The 15741-nt window shown below is 51.2% G+C and overlaps 3 protein-coding genes and 1 pseudogene across 4 annotated transcripts; 2 read left to right on the forward strand and 2 right to left on the reverse strand.

The window, feature by feature from the left end:
- Nucleotides 1-2130: 2130 nt before the first annotated feature.
- P168DRAFT_282917 (SYLF and SH3 domain-containing protein) lies at nucleotides 2131-3583 on the reverse strand (the record flags this gene model as incomplete). The annotated part of the gene is made up of 4 exons (XM_024836017.1): nucleotides 2131-2152; nucleotides 2206-3275; nucleotides 3348-3451; nucleotides 3541-3583. The coding sequence occupies 4 exons, from the start codon at nucleotides 3581-3583 to the stop codon at nucleotides 2131-2133; spliced, it is 1239 nt and encodes a 412-aa protein (XP_024691752.1).
- A 773-nt stretch (nucleotides 3584-4356) lies between these two features.
- On the forward strand, nucleotides 4357-9951 carry gem1 (ERMES complex Ca(2+)-binding regulatory GTPase GEM1). Its single transcript, XM_024841331.1, has 9 exons — nucleotides 4357-4522; nucleotides 4592-6462; nucleotides 7135-7325; nucleotides 7550-7692; nucleotides 7766-8696; nucleotides 8776-9061; nucleotides 9143-9337; nucleotides 9403-9478; nucleotides 9534-9951. Exons 1-9 carry the CDS (start codon nucleotides 4513-4515, stop codon nucleotides 9668-9670), a joined length of 3840 nt encoding a protein of 1279 aa, XP_024691753.1. The 5' UTR covers nucleotides 4357-4512; the 3' UTR covers nucleotides 9671-9951.
- A 390-nt stretch (nucleotides 9952-10341) lies between these two features.
- Nucleotides 10342-11726, reverse strand: P168DRAFT_328227 (GPI anchored serine-threonine rich family protein; the record flags this gene model as incomplete). The annotated part of the gene is made up of 5 exons (XM_024841332.1): nucleotides 10342-10804; nucleotides 10870-11255; nucleotides 11325-11468; nucleotides 11526-11604; nucleotides 11678-11726. 5 exons carry the CDS (start codon nucleotides 11724-11726, stop codon nucleotides 10680-10682), a joined length of 783 nt encoding a protein of 260 aa, XP_024691754.1. The 3' UTR covers nucleotides 10342-10679.
- Nucleotides 11727-14748: 3022 nt separating this feature from the next.
- P168DRAFT_178820 lies at nucleotides 14749-15532 on the forward strand (annotated as a pseudogene; the record flags this gene model as incomplete). The annotated part of the gene is made up of 1 exon: nucleotides 14749-15532. A coding segment is annotated over one exon (581 nt), but the record flags the coding sequence as incomplete, so codon positions are not given.
- Nucleotides 15533-15741: the final 209 nt, after the last annotated feature.

A 15741-nucleotide genomic window follows, 5' to 3' on the forward strand; every position in this document is an offset into this window, starting at 1 on the left:
CGGGATCGAGTATTCTGGAATATGATAAGTGAGAAAGGGTAATAGCCAGAACAGTACAGAGTGGTAGAGTACAATGAACAATCCTCTATCTCTCAATCTACTAGGATAAGAAGAAAGAACCCACTCATATCTACCATCCACTCAACCCATTTCTATCCCCTCATTCTTTCTCTTCTTTCTCCTCCTCCTCTTCCTTTTGATGTTGAATTTGATCCGTTTCGGGCCTGTCAAATGGAGAGCTTAGTCATCGAGACTCCACTCTCCCCACCGATCAGGTGCGCCGTAGCCTGTGAGTTAAACAGTAGTCCAGTACGGAGGGAGGGGTTAGGATCGATCTGTCGCTGCAGCGATCCTTAAAGATCAGCAAAGTTGACCAAACTCTGATCATCTCAGTCGATCTTTGGTATGCTCATCCAGTCAGGAAGAATTCTCATCAAGTATTGATGGACTGGCTTACGAATAACTGTATATGGCGTTAAAGGATCATGTCATGTCATGTCATCGTCGTGTTGCATGTGCCTTCGAACTCGATTAATAGATTGATTGTATATATAATTGAATAAATCAAAACATAAACAATAGTAATAATCATTGTCATCCCTCATGAGAAGACGGATTCAAAGAGAGTAGTAGTGTATCATCTGCTCGCCATCCTTCTATGTACATCATTCATCGCATACGGTATTGCCGTTTCAACCTAAACCCCCCAATCAACCCCGTGACAGGACCTTTTCATCCCCCCAGGCATCACATCACGTCACATCATGCATGCCTTAGTCTTCCTACACTTTATCCCACTCTCCCTAGATCCACCCCTCCGCCCGGTTCGATATCCTCTACGCCCTTGTATGTGGATAACTTAGGCTAGGGATGTAACGTACATACATAACTCCTCTGTCACCACCACCACTATAAATCAGATGAAGGAGTGGGGGACGGACACAGTCGCCTGATCCCGTTACACAGCACGTCGAGTCATCTGTGGTGTGCCCTGTGTTATCTATCGGGCCTTCCATTAGACGTCCCGCCATCCTGCTTAACGCAAGACTGGCCCCTGGAATGTATGTATGGCCCTGCCACATCTAGGGATGCTGGTCCTAAAACCCTAACCTAACCTGACCTAACCTAGCATAACATAACATAACATGATCCCCACCCGATGATGTGTTGGGTGATTCGAGCCCGCTAATTCAAGTAAGTCTCGTGCGAGTACGTCCAGCCTAGGTTCATCTCCCCGGCCGCATGGGGAAAAGACTGAGATGCAGTCTGTCCGATGACTCGGAAAATTAGTCGAAACCTGACGGCTCGGGACCTCGCGAATGGGAGGGATGTACACAGCCACGCCAAGCGCCGGGAAGCCCAATTGGCGACCTGTGAGTGATTTCGATTTTTGTTTTCCTTGCCTAGGTAGGGAGAGACACGCATGAGGAACCGCTTCCAAGTCACAGTACGAACGGATAGGCGGGCCATGTAGCCTGAGAAGTGGCGGTGATCACGGGAATCAAGGGATATCGGCGCAGACTATCCCTATCCCTTCCTTGCGGTGGGGGGAAACCCAGGGAATCAACGTTTAGGAAGGTAGGTGGTAGGTTATATGAGTGGCCAGATTCGATTGAATGGGTACAGGAGACCTGGTCGAACTGGTGGGGTTATCCAATAGCATAGTGGGTAATGACAATGAGGGCGTTCCATTCTATCATCCAAATATGCAATCCAAAAGAGGCAAACAAAAAGGAAAAAGACACTTAGTCCAGAGGCGCAGAAAGGGGGGAGAGAACCGTTCCATGGTCAGAGATACAAAGAAGCGACATCCGAGAACGCTGGCTGGGCGTCCGCCTGCGATCATATGGCGAGAGAGGACCGAGGACCTGGACCTTCGGAACAAACAGTAGAGGTTCTTGTAATATAGCTGGTCACGCCCGGGGGAATCAAACAATGAAAGCAAACCATCTTCCAATAAGTTAACAAGAAACCAAACCAGAAAAAGAAGAAGGAAAAAAGGAAAAAGAAAAAAGGAGAAAGAGAAGAAAAAAGAAAGGAAAATCAACAAAGACGCGGGTGGTGAGAGTTTCTGAGATCATCAAATGTCATTCCGCATAAACGACCCCCGGCCGATAGCGGCTAAGCGATTCAAGCCGCATCAACGTAGTTACTGTTCGGTATTAGTGAGAAGCACCCTCGATGGTTCCATGTCCAGAGGCTTACCTAGGAAAAATACCAACCCGGTCACCGATCCGCCCCGTCCACCAATCCTCGGTCTTCTCGGTGCGCTTGAGAATGGTGATGACCTCTCCCTTCTTGAAACCCAAGTCCCCATCCTGGTCGGCATCAAAGGTGTACAGCGCAATCGCCTGGTCCTGTCGCAAGGCCGCACCACCCCCTGTTCGATTCCCAAAGACTGGCTTGGGGGCGGTAGGTCGAGTGGGCTTGCGATCCGAATATACATAGTCGTCCTCGTATGGGGTGGTGTTGCTTCGACTGCGGCTAGCCGTGTCGAAAGTGTCGCGATTGTAACGGGCCGTGGCAGAGCGACCCAGGCCGCCGCTGCCGCCTGCCGGTCGATCGTAGACATCGTCGGCCCAGGTGTTCGCGCGACGGGGTCTGTCGAGACTTTGGTCGTCGCTGCTACTGATGCCGCCCCGGTCGCGCCGGACACCCTCACCGTACGCATCGCCCCGGCGTCCCTCCCACACCACGTCGTCATGGCGATCATCATAGATCGGGATGTCGTTGTACATGGCATCCCCATTGCCCCGTCCATTGCCGAAGAATGCACGAGAGTTCAGAACACGCATCAGGGCGTCGGTACTTGGGGGAGGTCGGATAGTTCCACTGAGCAGCTGACGCGCAGAGACTCGGCTATTGTACATCTTCTCGTTGGCATCCTTTCGTTCCACGAGCATGCTGCCTTCCAAACTGATACCGGCAAAGAGTCCCTTGGTCTTCGAATAGGAAAACACCGCGGCGACACCCCGCGTATTCGCGGCGCCAGCCGCTTCCGCATTGCGCCCTACCGGTCCTGCGGCGATCGAAACGTTGCCTCCCAGCGTCAGAGTTCCCACTTGCGAAAAGGTCCGAACCGCAGCGGCATCGTTGAGGATAAAGACGAAGTCGGTCAACTCGAATCCGATCTGCCCTCCAAACCCGGCACCGGCAGTTGCAATGGCCGACGGGGCGGACCAAGAACCATCGGCCAGACGGGCGACGACCACACCAGAACCAAATCGAGCAGAGCCGAGGAATCCCGCTTTCAAGACAGTGAGAATAGCCAGTCCCTACAGCACCAGGCGGTCTCGTTAGTTGACATCCTAGATTCCGCCCTTGTTCTCCGATTTGCATTTACTCACCTTGGCGCCTGCCAGGATCTCAGGCGGAATCACTTTGTCGGGGCCAAACGATTGTCGCGGGTCGATGAAGGACGCAAGGATTTTTCCAACCTTCTTGCATTCGCCTGTTGAGGTACAAAACCGTTGTCAGCACGGAACTCGCCCCCTCTCGTGAATTGCGGGGAAATTGAGAACATCAGTGGTCTATACGTACTTCCCAGAGACGAAGGCAAGGGATTGTGGATTCCGAGAGGCATCTTGACTGTGCTCGTCGGGATCTAGGAGAGGGAAGAGAAGAGGATAGGTGAAGTTTTGGTTTGTAGAGAAGAGATAGAGTTAAGAGGGGGAGAGGGAGGGGGGTATGTTCAGCTTCTGCGACGGGAGTTCGTCCTAGTGGAAGCGACCGGGGTGGTTGTTCAGAGCAGGCGGGCGGATGTCCGGCTGAATTGAACCCCGACTAAGCCAGTGTACTTCTAGTTCGCCGAGTATGGTACAGATCAGTCCTAGTTGCGGCGCAACGATGCTCAACCACGTTTTCAGTTATGTCCAATGAAAGGGCGGATAGAAATGGAGAAGAAGAATGAGATTTGCAGCAAAATAGAGCTGCCTAGCCTTAGCACGAACTAATATAATCAATCTATAATGACTACGGGGTCCTTCACGTGCTATGCGTGAATAGTAAGATGGTCCGGAGTAGGTATAGCCAGGTATGGCCTGAGGTACCTGGCATGGATACGGACGGTAACATTCTCGGTATCTGTCCAGTGCTTCTCTCTTGGGGTCTATTGGAAAGTACAGACATATGGATGTATTTTGATTATGAGTTTTACTGAGAGTATTGACTGGAAGAATTCGTTATTATCTTCAACATGTCCATTCCCATACATATACACCATCATGGCATCAATCAAGCATATATTGTTCCTGAACAGCAGTACTTAATACGGCGTAATGTTATCTACTTACCAATTCCCGCATGCTTGGACACCTAAGGCTGCTAGATGGCCGGAGCGGCATAGCCACCGCCCGAGACTCCGCGACATCATCGTCACAACCATCACAAGCCACGATCAATACCGCAGGGCTGTGTCCGTTGCTCCCCAATCCTGGCGCTGTTGTTGATCAATTGATCTACTTTTGGATAAAGATATTCCCCGGCAATGATTTGAAAGAGGTGGCGTGACAAATGGCTACAGGTACACTCGACTGAGTCACCCCGGTCGACCTACTACAATTTGGCGATGCTAACCTAGACATTACTGCAGTGCGAATCTGCGTCTGCGGAGATGAGGGGACGGGCAAATCCAGCCTGATTACCTCGCTCGTCAAAGGCGTATTCGTCACCCACAAGATCCAGCCTATCCTACCCCAGATTACGATCCCTCCGACGATCGGAACCCCGGAGAATGTCACGACGACCACCGTGGTGGATACCTCTGCCTTGCCTCAGGAACGAAGCAATCTGGGCCGGGAGATCCGGAAGGCCAATGTGATCCTGCTAGTATACTCGGACCATTACAGCTATGAGAGGGTTGCTCTCTTCTGGCTGCCGTATTTCCGGTCCCTGGGGGTCAATGTGCCCGTGGTGCTGTGCGCCAACAAATCCGACCTGGCCGTCGGTCACAGTGAGGCCCAGGTCATTGAGGAGGAAATGCTGCCGTTGATGGCGGAGTTTAAGGAGATTGACTCGTGTATTCGCACGAGCGCTCGTGAACATCGCAATGTGAACGAGGCCTTCTTCCTCTGCCAGAAAGCTGTCACCCATCCCATCGCGCCGTTGTTCGACACCAAGGAGTCGTCCTTGAAGCCGGCTGCCATCGCAGCGCTGCAACGCATCTTCTACTTGAACGATAAGGACCGCGACGGTTACCTTTCGGATAAAGAGATCAAGGACTTTCAAATGAGGTGCTTCGAAAAGGCGTTGAGTGAAGAGGATCTGATTCACATCAAGGATACTATCCTGAAGACACACCCGACGTCGGTGACGCCGTCAGGCATCGATTGCCCTGGATTCATACAACTCAACAGACTGTACGCGGAGAAGGGACGCCACGAGACCGTCTGGATCATCCTGCGCGCGTATCAATACACGGACAATCTCTCTTTACAGGAGAGCTTCCTCCATCCCAGATTCGAAGTTCCTCCCTTCGCATCCGCGGAACTGTCGCCGGAGGGATACCGCTTCTTCGTGAACCTCTTCCTCCTCTCCGACAAGGACAATGATGGCGGGCTCAATGATGCCGAGCTAGCCTCGCTGTTTGCCCCGACACCGGGCCTGCCCGCTTCGTGGGCCGACGGTTCTTTCCCTTCCTCTACTGTGCGAAACGAGGCTGGCCATGTCACCCTGCAAGGCTGGCTCGCACAATGGAGCATGACCACCTTCCAGTCGCCGAAGGAGACATTGGAGTATCTTGCCTACTTGGGATTTGAGTCAGCCGACCGGAGCAATCAGTCGACGACGGCCGCGTTAAAAGTGACTCGGCCACGCAAGCGGCGGAGGCGTCCCGGGAGGGTTGGACGCAACGTCGTTCTTGGACACGCTCTGGGCGCGCCGGGGTCTGGAAAGTCGGCCCTCCTCGATGCCTTTCTCTCGCGTGGCTTCAGCACGACGTATCACCCCACCATCCAACCTCGCACGGCGGTCAATACTGTCGAACTGCCGGGCGGTAAACAGTGCTATCTGATCCTGGATGAGTTGGGCGAACTGGAACCAGCTATCCTGGAGAACCAAGCGAAATTGCTGGATCAATGCGACGTGATCGTGTACACTTATGACTCGTCGGATCCGGATTCTTTCGCGTATATCCCCGCTCTACGGTCGAAATACCCGCACCTTGAAGAGCTCCCGAGCGTATTCATCGCTCTCAAGGCGGACTTGGACCGGACGACCCAGCGAGCCGAGTACCAACCGCACGAATACACGGCCATGCTGAACATGTCCAGCCCACCTCTCCATGTCAGCGCGACGTGGAGTTCCATTCAGGAGGTCTTTGTGCACATTGCGGAAGCAGCCATGGAACCCAGCACGGCGTTCCCCCGGAGCGAGGAAGACGACGAAGGCAAATGGATGTCTTGGGGGATTGCCTTGGGGGCTGTGGTCTGCGCCGGGGCCGCGGCGGTGATGATCTGGCGCCGAGTCAGCGGCAGCGGGGTTTAGTGTGCGAGTTATAATCGATACCCATATTCTTGTATTTATAGTAATATTTGGCGATGTTAAATACAAGCAATGATCATGATAGGGATGGTGCGACTGCTACTACCTACAGTATACTACCTAGAGCATGCTTACTACTCTACTGATTTGAATCAAGATTATCGATAATCAACAAATTCAGGGGGAAATATATATAGCCACTCGTAAAAAGCATCCTGGACTTGCAAGCATACTCGGTAGATACTACCGACCACGATCTAACCCACCCGTAAGATTGACTGCGGCCCCGCTGCGCCGACCAGACTAAGCCAGTGGCAGCCTCAGGACACGCGAGACGGACGGAACCTTTCCAGCCCAACAAACCCCAGAAACCCTTCTCCTCACACGCGGGAGAGCATCGTTTCCCCGACTTTTAGTCTTGACACTTCCATCCCTCCTTCTGTCCACGGTCGTATCTGTTTCTCAGCGCAGACTTTTGGGCTTTTATCGCGCTCCTCGACGCCCTACGTCGTCCCTTTCCCTCGGAAACACAAGAGTTGTTCCGCCCCATCAGAGAGGAGTGGAAAGGGAAGCTTAGCATAGCACGCTCGGTCGCCTCAACCGCATCGCCAGTTGCCAGTTGCTTACGCTATTTCATTCTCATTTCGACGATAGACTCGCTGCCTAGATCAAATCTACGGCATTAACGCTCAACGCGGTATCCTTCAGCGCAAGCCCGCCTGGAGTAGCACCGTCGGTGGTGCCACTCTCGGGGGGATAATCACTGCGGCACCGTTGCGCCGCTACGCGCCCGACCTGTTCTGCCCATACTCCGTGGCATTCACCATATTCCTACGGTCGCGGAAGTGATTCCCCATTGTCTGGACCAATCTTGGTCCTTTTAACAGTTGCAACCATGTTGTAAGGATCTCTTCCACCCCCTTAATCCTGTGGCGGTCTTGCTTGCGTGTCAGTGCCATAAGCTCCGCGCGGCAGCGCCACAGGCAGTCGGCTGCCTTCCATGAAACCACCAGCCTCCGTTCATCTGAGAGTCACCACTCTATCTGTTGTACTAACATCCCCACTGCAGCGTTCTTCCGCCGCCGCCGCCTCGCTATACTATCCCAATCGCCTATGCAGCTGGGGCATCAAATGGCATGCCCGTCCCGGTCGTGGAGACCAACAATGTGATCCGCCACCCGGAAGGCGGGTGTTCATTGCAGGTCGGAGAAGGTATGTCGCGCACACTTGCGAGAGTTGCGGGAGTATTAGAGGCGTGGGCATACTGACCTCCGATGGTTGATAGGAACATATCACCTCAAAGACGACCTCCACCTGGCGACCCCGCCCCCGCATCCTTCCGAAGCACCGATCATAAACCCAAATCCGCTCCAGACTGTCCCGACTCCACCCACATCCGGTGTTAAGCTGTCGTTAGTGAGCCTTGGCCAGCGGGTGAAGACGCCCGTGTTCAAGCTGAAAGAAAACGGGCATACACCTCTATTTGGCGAAGGAAATCCCGCTCTGGCGTCCCCGCCTGTGAAGGAAGGCGTCAAGCGAAGGAAACCGAAAAACAACATCGTCAAGAGCAGCTCATCGTTCGTCTCCCGAGTGATCACCCACGAAGCGGTGTCCAAACGATTGAACGACCGGAACCCGGACGGTATATTCGCTTTCGCGAACATCAATCGCGCATTCCAGTGGCTGGACGTCAGTTCCAAGAACAAGGAGGAACCGCTTGCAAAGATCCTCTTCACAAAAGCACATATACTCAGCCACGACGTGAACGATTTGACCAAAAACCCGTCGCACATCGATGTCGTCATGGGATCGTCCGCCGGCGATATCATTTGGTACGAGCCCATCTCGCAGAAATACGCGCGGATCAACAAGAATGGGATCGTCAACGGGACCTCGGTCACCCATATCAGATGGATTCCGGGCTCTGAGAACCTTTTCGTCGCGGCGCACGCCAATGGGCAGCTCGTGGTGTATGATAAAGAAAAGGAGGATGCGCCGTTCACGCCTGAAATCAACCATCCCTCCGCAGAGACCGGTCAACTCCCACTGCAGGTGTTGAAGTCAGTCAACTCCAGAAACCAGAAGACGAATCCGGTTGCGGTGTGGAAGCTGGCGAAGCAAAAGATTACCCAGTTTGCCTTTTCCCCCGATCACCGACATGTGGCCATCGTTCTGGAGGATGGGTCTCTCCGGGTGATGGATTATTTGAAGGAAGAGTATGTCTTTCCTTTTTGTTTCATGTCTAAGCGATTGTTGCTCCGTGCTCGACAAGAACATGTTGCTAACCATCTCTAGGGTTACTGATATCTTTCGGAGCTACTACGGCGGTTTGATCTGCGTTTGCTGGTCACCCGACGGCAAGTACATCGTGACGGGCGGACAAGACGATCTCGTGACAATTTGGTCGCTCCGAGAACGCAAGATCGTTGCGCGATGCCAAGGTCATAACTCGTGGGTATCCACGGTAGCGTTCGACCCATGGCGATGCGACGAGCGAACGTACCGATTTGGCAGTGTCGGCGACGATTGCCGTCTTCTCCTCTGGGATTTCAGCGTGGGCATGCTTCATCGCCCGAGGGCAGTACGTTTCTCTCTGCCCTCCTCAATTAGAACATTGTGGGATATTCCCAAAAGGCCCAACTTGCTGACATACATCAAACAGCACCAAGCCAGCGCTCGCCAACGCACCAGTCTAATCGCACCCCTACCGCACACCAACCGCCACCGGGCCGACAGCGCCGGCAACCGGATACGGTCCGATTCCCAACGAACGGCGGACACCGACGGAGACTACGATCATGCCGTCCGGCATCCTGTGGAACCCAGGGCACGGACCGCCCTATTGCCCCCGATCATGGTATGCCTACATCCCACTCAACGAGCGAGGTCACTAGAACAGAACCTAACTGACCACATCAACAGTCCAAAATCGTCGGCGAAGACCCAATCTGCTGGCTAGGCTTCCAAGAAGACTCAATCATGACCTCTTCTCTCGAAGGTACTACCCACTTCACCCATATCCTCAGCGGCGATTGCTAACACGATCCGTCCAGGCCACATCCGCACCTGGGACCGACCCCGAGAAGGCATCAACGATAGTTACAACGCCCACGCCTCGTCATCGGCCATTAGTGCCAGCGTTGCGGGCTCCGGATCCGGCCGGGGAGGCTCAACGATGGGGTCGTTGTGAAGTTAGGTTAGCCCGGCACTGACTTCTTTCTTTCAGTGGGAGGGAGGGATGCGCCTGTAGATATGAATGAGCTTTGTGTGTTCTGATATACCCATTGAACGTGATATGTTTTGTTTTGTTTTGTTTTGTTATGTTTTGAGTATTATTGTTGTTGTTGCTTTACCTTTTTTGTTGTCTTTCTCTTCCAGTATGCGTTCTGTTGTGTCCAGCGCTGTTATCCATACTTCATACCACGATATATCTATTACCAATATATTTAACAAACCAAGGTTGGAAAAAAGCCCTGTCTGTCTGTCCCGCTAGAGTCCATAGGAAGCAAGGAGACTTGCCCAGCTAGTTCAACCATGCACATGCACTGCAGGAATATGGGGATTTGACGTGTCGTATATGCAGCGATCAGAGTTCAAGAAATAGGGCTAGTGAACCTAAGTGGGTGAGTAGGTTTATGTATTTACATGGATATTGCAGACCGGCTGCAGGTGTATATATATTGTGTTTATGTATGTAGTACTTATTGAGTTGCACAGGTACCCAGGTACCCAAACAAACAAACATAGTTCTGAAAAGGTAGAAAGAGGGTAAATCTTAAAGGAAAGACTCGTATTAACTGCAACCAGGTACATACATACATATATCCATCAAAAACAGCCAACCAATGTCATAACTAACGGGGGGGTGTATGGGTGCAAGGGGTTTCCGCGGGAGTAGAAAGAAAAAGGGAATAGGAACATTGAAAATAAATAAAAAATCATTACCCAAGAAGAGAAATAAGAAGAAAAAGTACCTGCATAAACGATGAAAGATAGAAATAGAGAAAAAAAAAGGAGGCTAGGGGAAATGGGATAGGGTCGTTTCGTTTCGAACGTGGGTGGAGGAAGAAGGCGGGATGGGTTGTTGAACTTTTGTTTCGGTGTCGGACTCGGACGGGATATTCCCTTTGTTCGCTCGATTGTAGGGGCTAGTACAGACTTGCCTACCTATTTGACGCTTTGATACTCACATAATGCGGTTACAGAGCGAAAGCGAACAGCGTCATGAGGAAGGATCCGGCGACGGGGACGGCGAAGGCGGGCGAGGCAGCGCTGGAGTCGGTGGGCGTGGACGATGCGGAAGTACCTGTAGACGAAGGTGACGCTGTACATCAAGGAAAAATACAGTGTTAGACAGACGTTCTTGGTGACTTCTTATATGGTACTCACCAAGGGGGGTGGAGCTGGAGGGAGCGGTGCTATATGAAGGTGAAGGTGCAGAGTAAGGCGTGAAGATGGGGATGTGGTGCTTGGTATTAGTGTTGGGAGGGGGGTAGTGTATCAATGGTGCTGATGTGGTTGTGACAGTTGTTGAGAGTTGGGTAAAGGTTGTAGGTGCAGGAGTAGTAGTAGTGCTGATGGAGACTTTGGTGTTTGTGCAGGTGCAGTGTTGGGGAGAGCGAGGTGCTGGAGTGGTGATGGTGGTAGAGCATGATCTTTTCTTCTTACCCGACTGAGGGCGATCTGCCACATCGGTGACTTCAAAGTGCTGCGACTGGGCGAGGATGCCGGTGTTCTTCTTGTCTTCACGGATGAAGTTGAACTGGTACTCTTTGCTGTTGGGGAGGTCAGCAGCCGTAGGTTTATATTACGACCAGAGCGCAACTGGAAGTAATTAAACACACCCTTTCTCGATGCCCCAGACAGGCTTGATGGTGTGCGAGCGTTCAGACACCTTGATGTCCTTGGCGACCTCCTTGTGGACGTTGGAGGAGTTGGATCCGCCGTTCATGTTGACCAGTTCGATGTTGAACGTGGTGGGATCCGAGCTGGACCAAGTCAGTCAGTGATACTGAAATGATTGATTTGAATGGGGCCAAGCGTACTCCACGTTCCTCCACTTGATCTCATAGGGCTTGCTCAGGTCCACCTTGTCGTCCTGATTAGGCGCAGAGATGGTGAGAGCTGTATAGTTTGAACTTGTTAGCAACTCGAGCGTCTTCCAGTACAGAATCAAACGCATAGCAAAGGCACATACCAACTGTCGAGACAGCGCAGGCAACAAGGGCAAAGATGTTGAAACGCATGGTGGTCAGGGATATAAAATGAAGAGACGAGATACTAGGGTATCACAAAGAACAGGGGAGATCAAAGATGGCAGAGAATGCAAATGGTGAACGGTTCAAAAAGACCAGACGTCCGATATATGTTAGATTAAAATATTATTGAAAGAAGTGCTTAGACAGAAGATGATAATCGAGAAATCGACTGGGGAGAACGAAGCAGCTTTATACTTGACCGGACTCAGCCTCGACCAGGTTCATCCGCCCACGTCCTTGATATCCTCTACTCCTCGTTTCCCTGTCTTCTTCCTTTTTTCATTTTTCCCTTCACTTTTTATTGAATTTCATTTTCTGACTTCCTACCCTGGATTGACCGATAGGAGAAAATAATCGTTGATGCAGGCAGCGGCAAGCAAAGGGAAGCGAGGGGCCCGACAGATGATCTGTCCTTCATCCCAGGCCCAGCCATCTTTATCCCATCGCTTGGCCAGGGAGAGTCCAAAGTTTCCCACAGGCGTTTCCTACAATCTATTTGATTGGCTAAAGCTAAATTCATCTGCAGGTTAATATTCCTCTTTTAGTTCACTACCTTGAGGTCTATGGATGACAGGGTGGTAATCCCTCTTGCAGGAGGTTTCCTCCCTTCCAAGGAGATGTTCTCCAGGGACCGTTTCGACGTCACGTTCACTGTCCCCCTTCAAGGATGTAGAACATCGTGCCCAGGAAGGTCGTGAGATGACCACCTGGGCTCCCAGAACGACATCCACTGTGGAACCATGATCTGATGGGTCGAAGATCCCTTGGCGCATGAGTAGGGGAACTTACTGCAGCATCATGAGTGCACTATTTACCAGGCACAGAAGGTGTACTATTTCGTTCATGGTCCGAGAATCTTGTTTTGCAGGATAACACGCCATCGCTTGGGTCATATGTACCGACCCAGTGGAGCACTTGGTCAGGACTTGACCGTTGAGTGGGAAGAATAACGAACTCTCGGTACTGGTCGGTCCCAAACCCAATTCCCGTGTACGGAATAGTATGTTCATGGAAAGTAAGGAAGAAGACGCGCACGTAAGTTACCTCGGACAAATCCAATAATCCAATGTCAGAGAACCGCTGCTCCAGGTGCATCTGGTGCAGGTAATCGAACTCGTCATATGTGATGCCACAGACTAGTGACTTCGGCCACCGATGTTCTTCCCTCCCCAACCGACCTCGATCAGAAACGTTGGCTTACCGGTGGGCCGATAACACCAATACGAGTTGTCGAAAGAAAGACTCGTCGGATGAAAATATGACGACTCTATTATTAGCAGGCTGATTGCCATCGGCATAGACATCGAGGCTCGGCGCAACAGCGTAGATGCAAGCAGAGTTACGCATACATAGTCTAGACTGCAATCTAGACATCTACAATGTGCATCGGTGTCTCTATTTGACGCAGAAGTCAGGTTTCCACGTTTCCAGTCGCACCATGTTGATTGAAGTTGTACTCAGCATCTCTCCCCGAACTAATAATAACTGACGCATCCCCAAGGATGTTGGACTCTCCAGAACTCCGGGTCTTGCTTACGAGGACCGGCATGAAGAGCTTCATAGACCTTGCACATGATCGCAGATTTGACAAAATCACAAGTCGCGGCTTCAGTATCTCTGAGTTGCCTATACGCCTTCCTCTCTTCAACCTAAGAACGGTCTTCTAGATCTAGACGATGACGAAGCCGGCACCAAGACAGATCACCAACTTACAAATTACAGTCTCACCGCTATGTATATGGAGTATCTAGAGGTATGTGTCCGAAGGGTATGGCCTTATCTGAGCACGTGGGTGAGACGAGCAGCGCAACGAAGCGCATCGATAATCAGTCGTCCTGGCTTCACGTCTCCTGCCACTATCTTGAATTCAATTACCATTGATATATTTCACGATCAAACGTCACCGCGATTATATGCTCCATATTCATGGGGAAATAGAACAAGCTACGCTAATTATTGGAGACCTACTAACCCCAATCTACCCTGGCTACAGTGATAGGGCTGCCTTATTCAAAAATGTATATTAGGGCTCAACCATAGACTATCTAGGTCCTGAAATAGAAGCAGACGAGAAGAAAAAAAAACATAGAATTGCATGCCTCGTCGATACAAATTGCCCCTTCGGAACTGATTCTAGTAGGTATCAGACCCATAGCCCTAGGACACTGGCGTCACTCAAATATAGTTCCACAATATTTGCCCTACCAGCACCATGGTCGGTACCACACCGTCTGGTTTGATTTGGGTGTACAACTGAACCAAAATCCACTGCAAGTGAAACCAATTGGTGATTGAACTGACTTTTTCCCTGTCACTTTCTTCGTTTCCCTCCTCTTTATATCTTCTTTTACTAGACATCGCACAGGAGACAGCAGAGGGACCCAGAACAGCTCATTCCGTTGTGGTTCTACGGAAAAAGCATCAATGTAAGGGTAACGCTAGATCCAAAGATCTTTTCGACAATGTTGAGCCATTCTTTGAATGAAACTCTGAATACGCCCTGTCAGACAGGCAGTCACCAGCAGAAGGCATGGCGATAGTGACACTGAGGCCTAAGCGGCAACCCATCTCATCTCTGGCTGTCGCTCGAGTGTCACCCCGGAGCTGTGTTTACCCCAGCAGTAAATACCTCAAAACGCCGAAACAATTGGCCGAAATGCGAAACAACGGGCTGATATCCTGAGATGCCCGTTACCATGCGACAAATTCACCCTCCTCAGCAGAGGGTGTGTGACTTTGGAGTGATAAGCTTTACTTTTGCCATGGCTTGGTTGACGCGCTTTGATTGACCCTTGTATGACCTGTTCTTCCCTTGAAGAACATAGATGTTTCGACTAGATTGTCTTTCGTCTGGTCTGGTTGCTCAGGTAGAGCTAGTCATCAGTTGCCCGACATAGTCAGGTCGAGCAAACAGTCCTTTTCTCCTTCACTAGGCTGTATCTAGTGCTTGAGCCCAGTGTGCCTCAATTTTCCATCTACACAGCCAATCTAGAAAACCAGGTCAGACAATCTTTAAGATGTCTGAAAGATATAAGTTGGCCAACGCCCCCTCAGACTCTCAACCATTGCAAGCCCATCGCTCAATCATACACTCTATTGAAAGAGCAGACTCGTTCTATCTACCACTTCTCCTATCAGGTGTTATTCGCAACCTTCAACATATCCACCTACACACCAACCTTCAACATGAAATTCCATACCGCCGCACTCGTCGTCGCCTTCTGCGGCTCCGTCCTCGCCGCGCCCCCCGCGAGCTACTACAACGAGCAGGGCATCATTCCCGGATGGCCGCCGTTCGGTGACAGCGACTTCTCGGAGGCCTCTGCTCCCGTGCAGCCCGTCGCTAGGGCTGCATTCGAGGAGGGCGGCGAGATTTCTCTCGTTCCCAACATTCTCGACCTCATGCGCAAGGCCTTGTTCGAGCTCCTGAAGAAACGCCTAGGCGAGTTCGAAGGAACCGACGCCGGCAGCACCGCCGGCGACCATTCGGACCCCAAGACTCTGGGAAGCAAGCTTGCTGCCCTGGGACCGCTGGAGGTGGACCTTCCCGGTGTTGATGCCATTGTCATTTTCGATCAAATTGCCAATTAGTCTGGGTAGTGAGCTGTGTATGGAGAGACTATTTGGAATGGACCAAATGGATTCTTGTACTGGGTGTATCACTGGCTTTTTGTTTTGCAATGTACTTGGCGGAGGCTAGTTCACTTGTATGGGGGTACACTATCTAGACACTGGTAGCATGAGCAAGGCTTGCCATTCAACTGACCATGTCTCTATTGATACCTAGATAGTTGCAGTTAGTCTTTGATGAAATGATATTTGTTGAAGTGTTTTGGTCTGATAGTTCATTGGCTAAAAGTAAAATCATTTCAGTGGCTTATTGTACACATTCTAAGCAACCTTCTGTATTTCCGAAACATCCTATCTCTCATATAACAACCATCTATCAGAAAATCCAAACAATAAACCAGGCGACAACGCGATACTACAAGTCGCAAATAAG

Source organism: Aspergillus campestris (genome assembly GCF_002847485.1).
Source record: "Aspergillus campestris IBT 28561 chromosome Unknown P168scaffold_8, whole genome shotgun sequence".
Classification (NCBI taxonomy): Eukaryota; Fungi; Ascomycota; class Eurotiomycetes; order Eurotiales; family Aspergillaceae; genus Aspergillus; species Aspergillus campestris.

What these genes read in the sequence shown, in the direction of transcription:
- gem1 (XM_024841331.1), top strand. An exon ending in ATGGATTATTTGAAGGAAGA is followed by an intron (nt 8,697 to 8,775) that starts GTATGTCTTTCC and finishes AACCATCTCTAG; the next exon opens with GGTTACTGATATCTTTCGGA. An exon ending in CATGACCTCTTCTCTCGAAG is followed by an intron (nt 9,479 to 9,533) that starts GTACTACCCACT and finishes CGATCCGTCCAG; the next exon opens with GCCACATCCGCACCTGGGAC.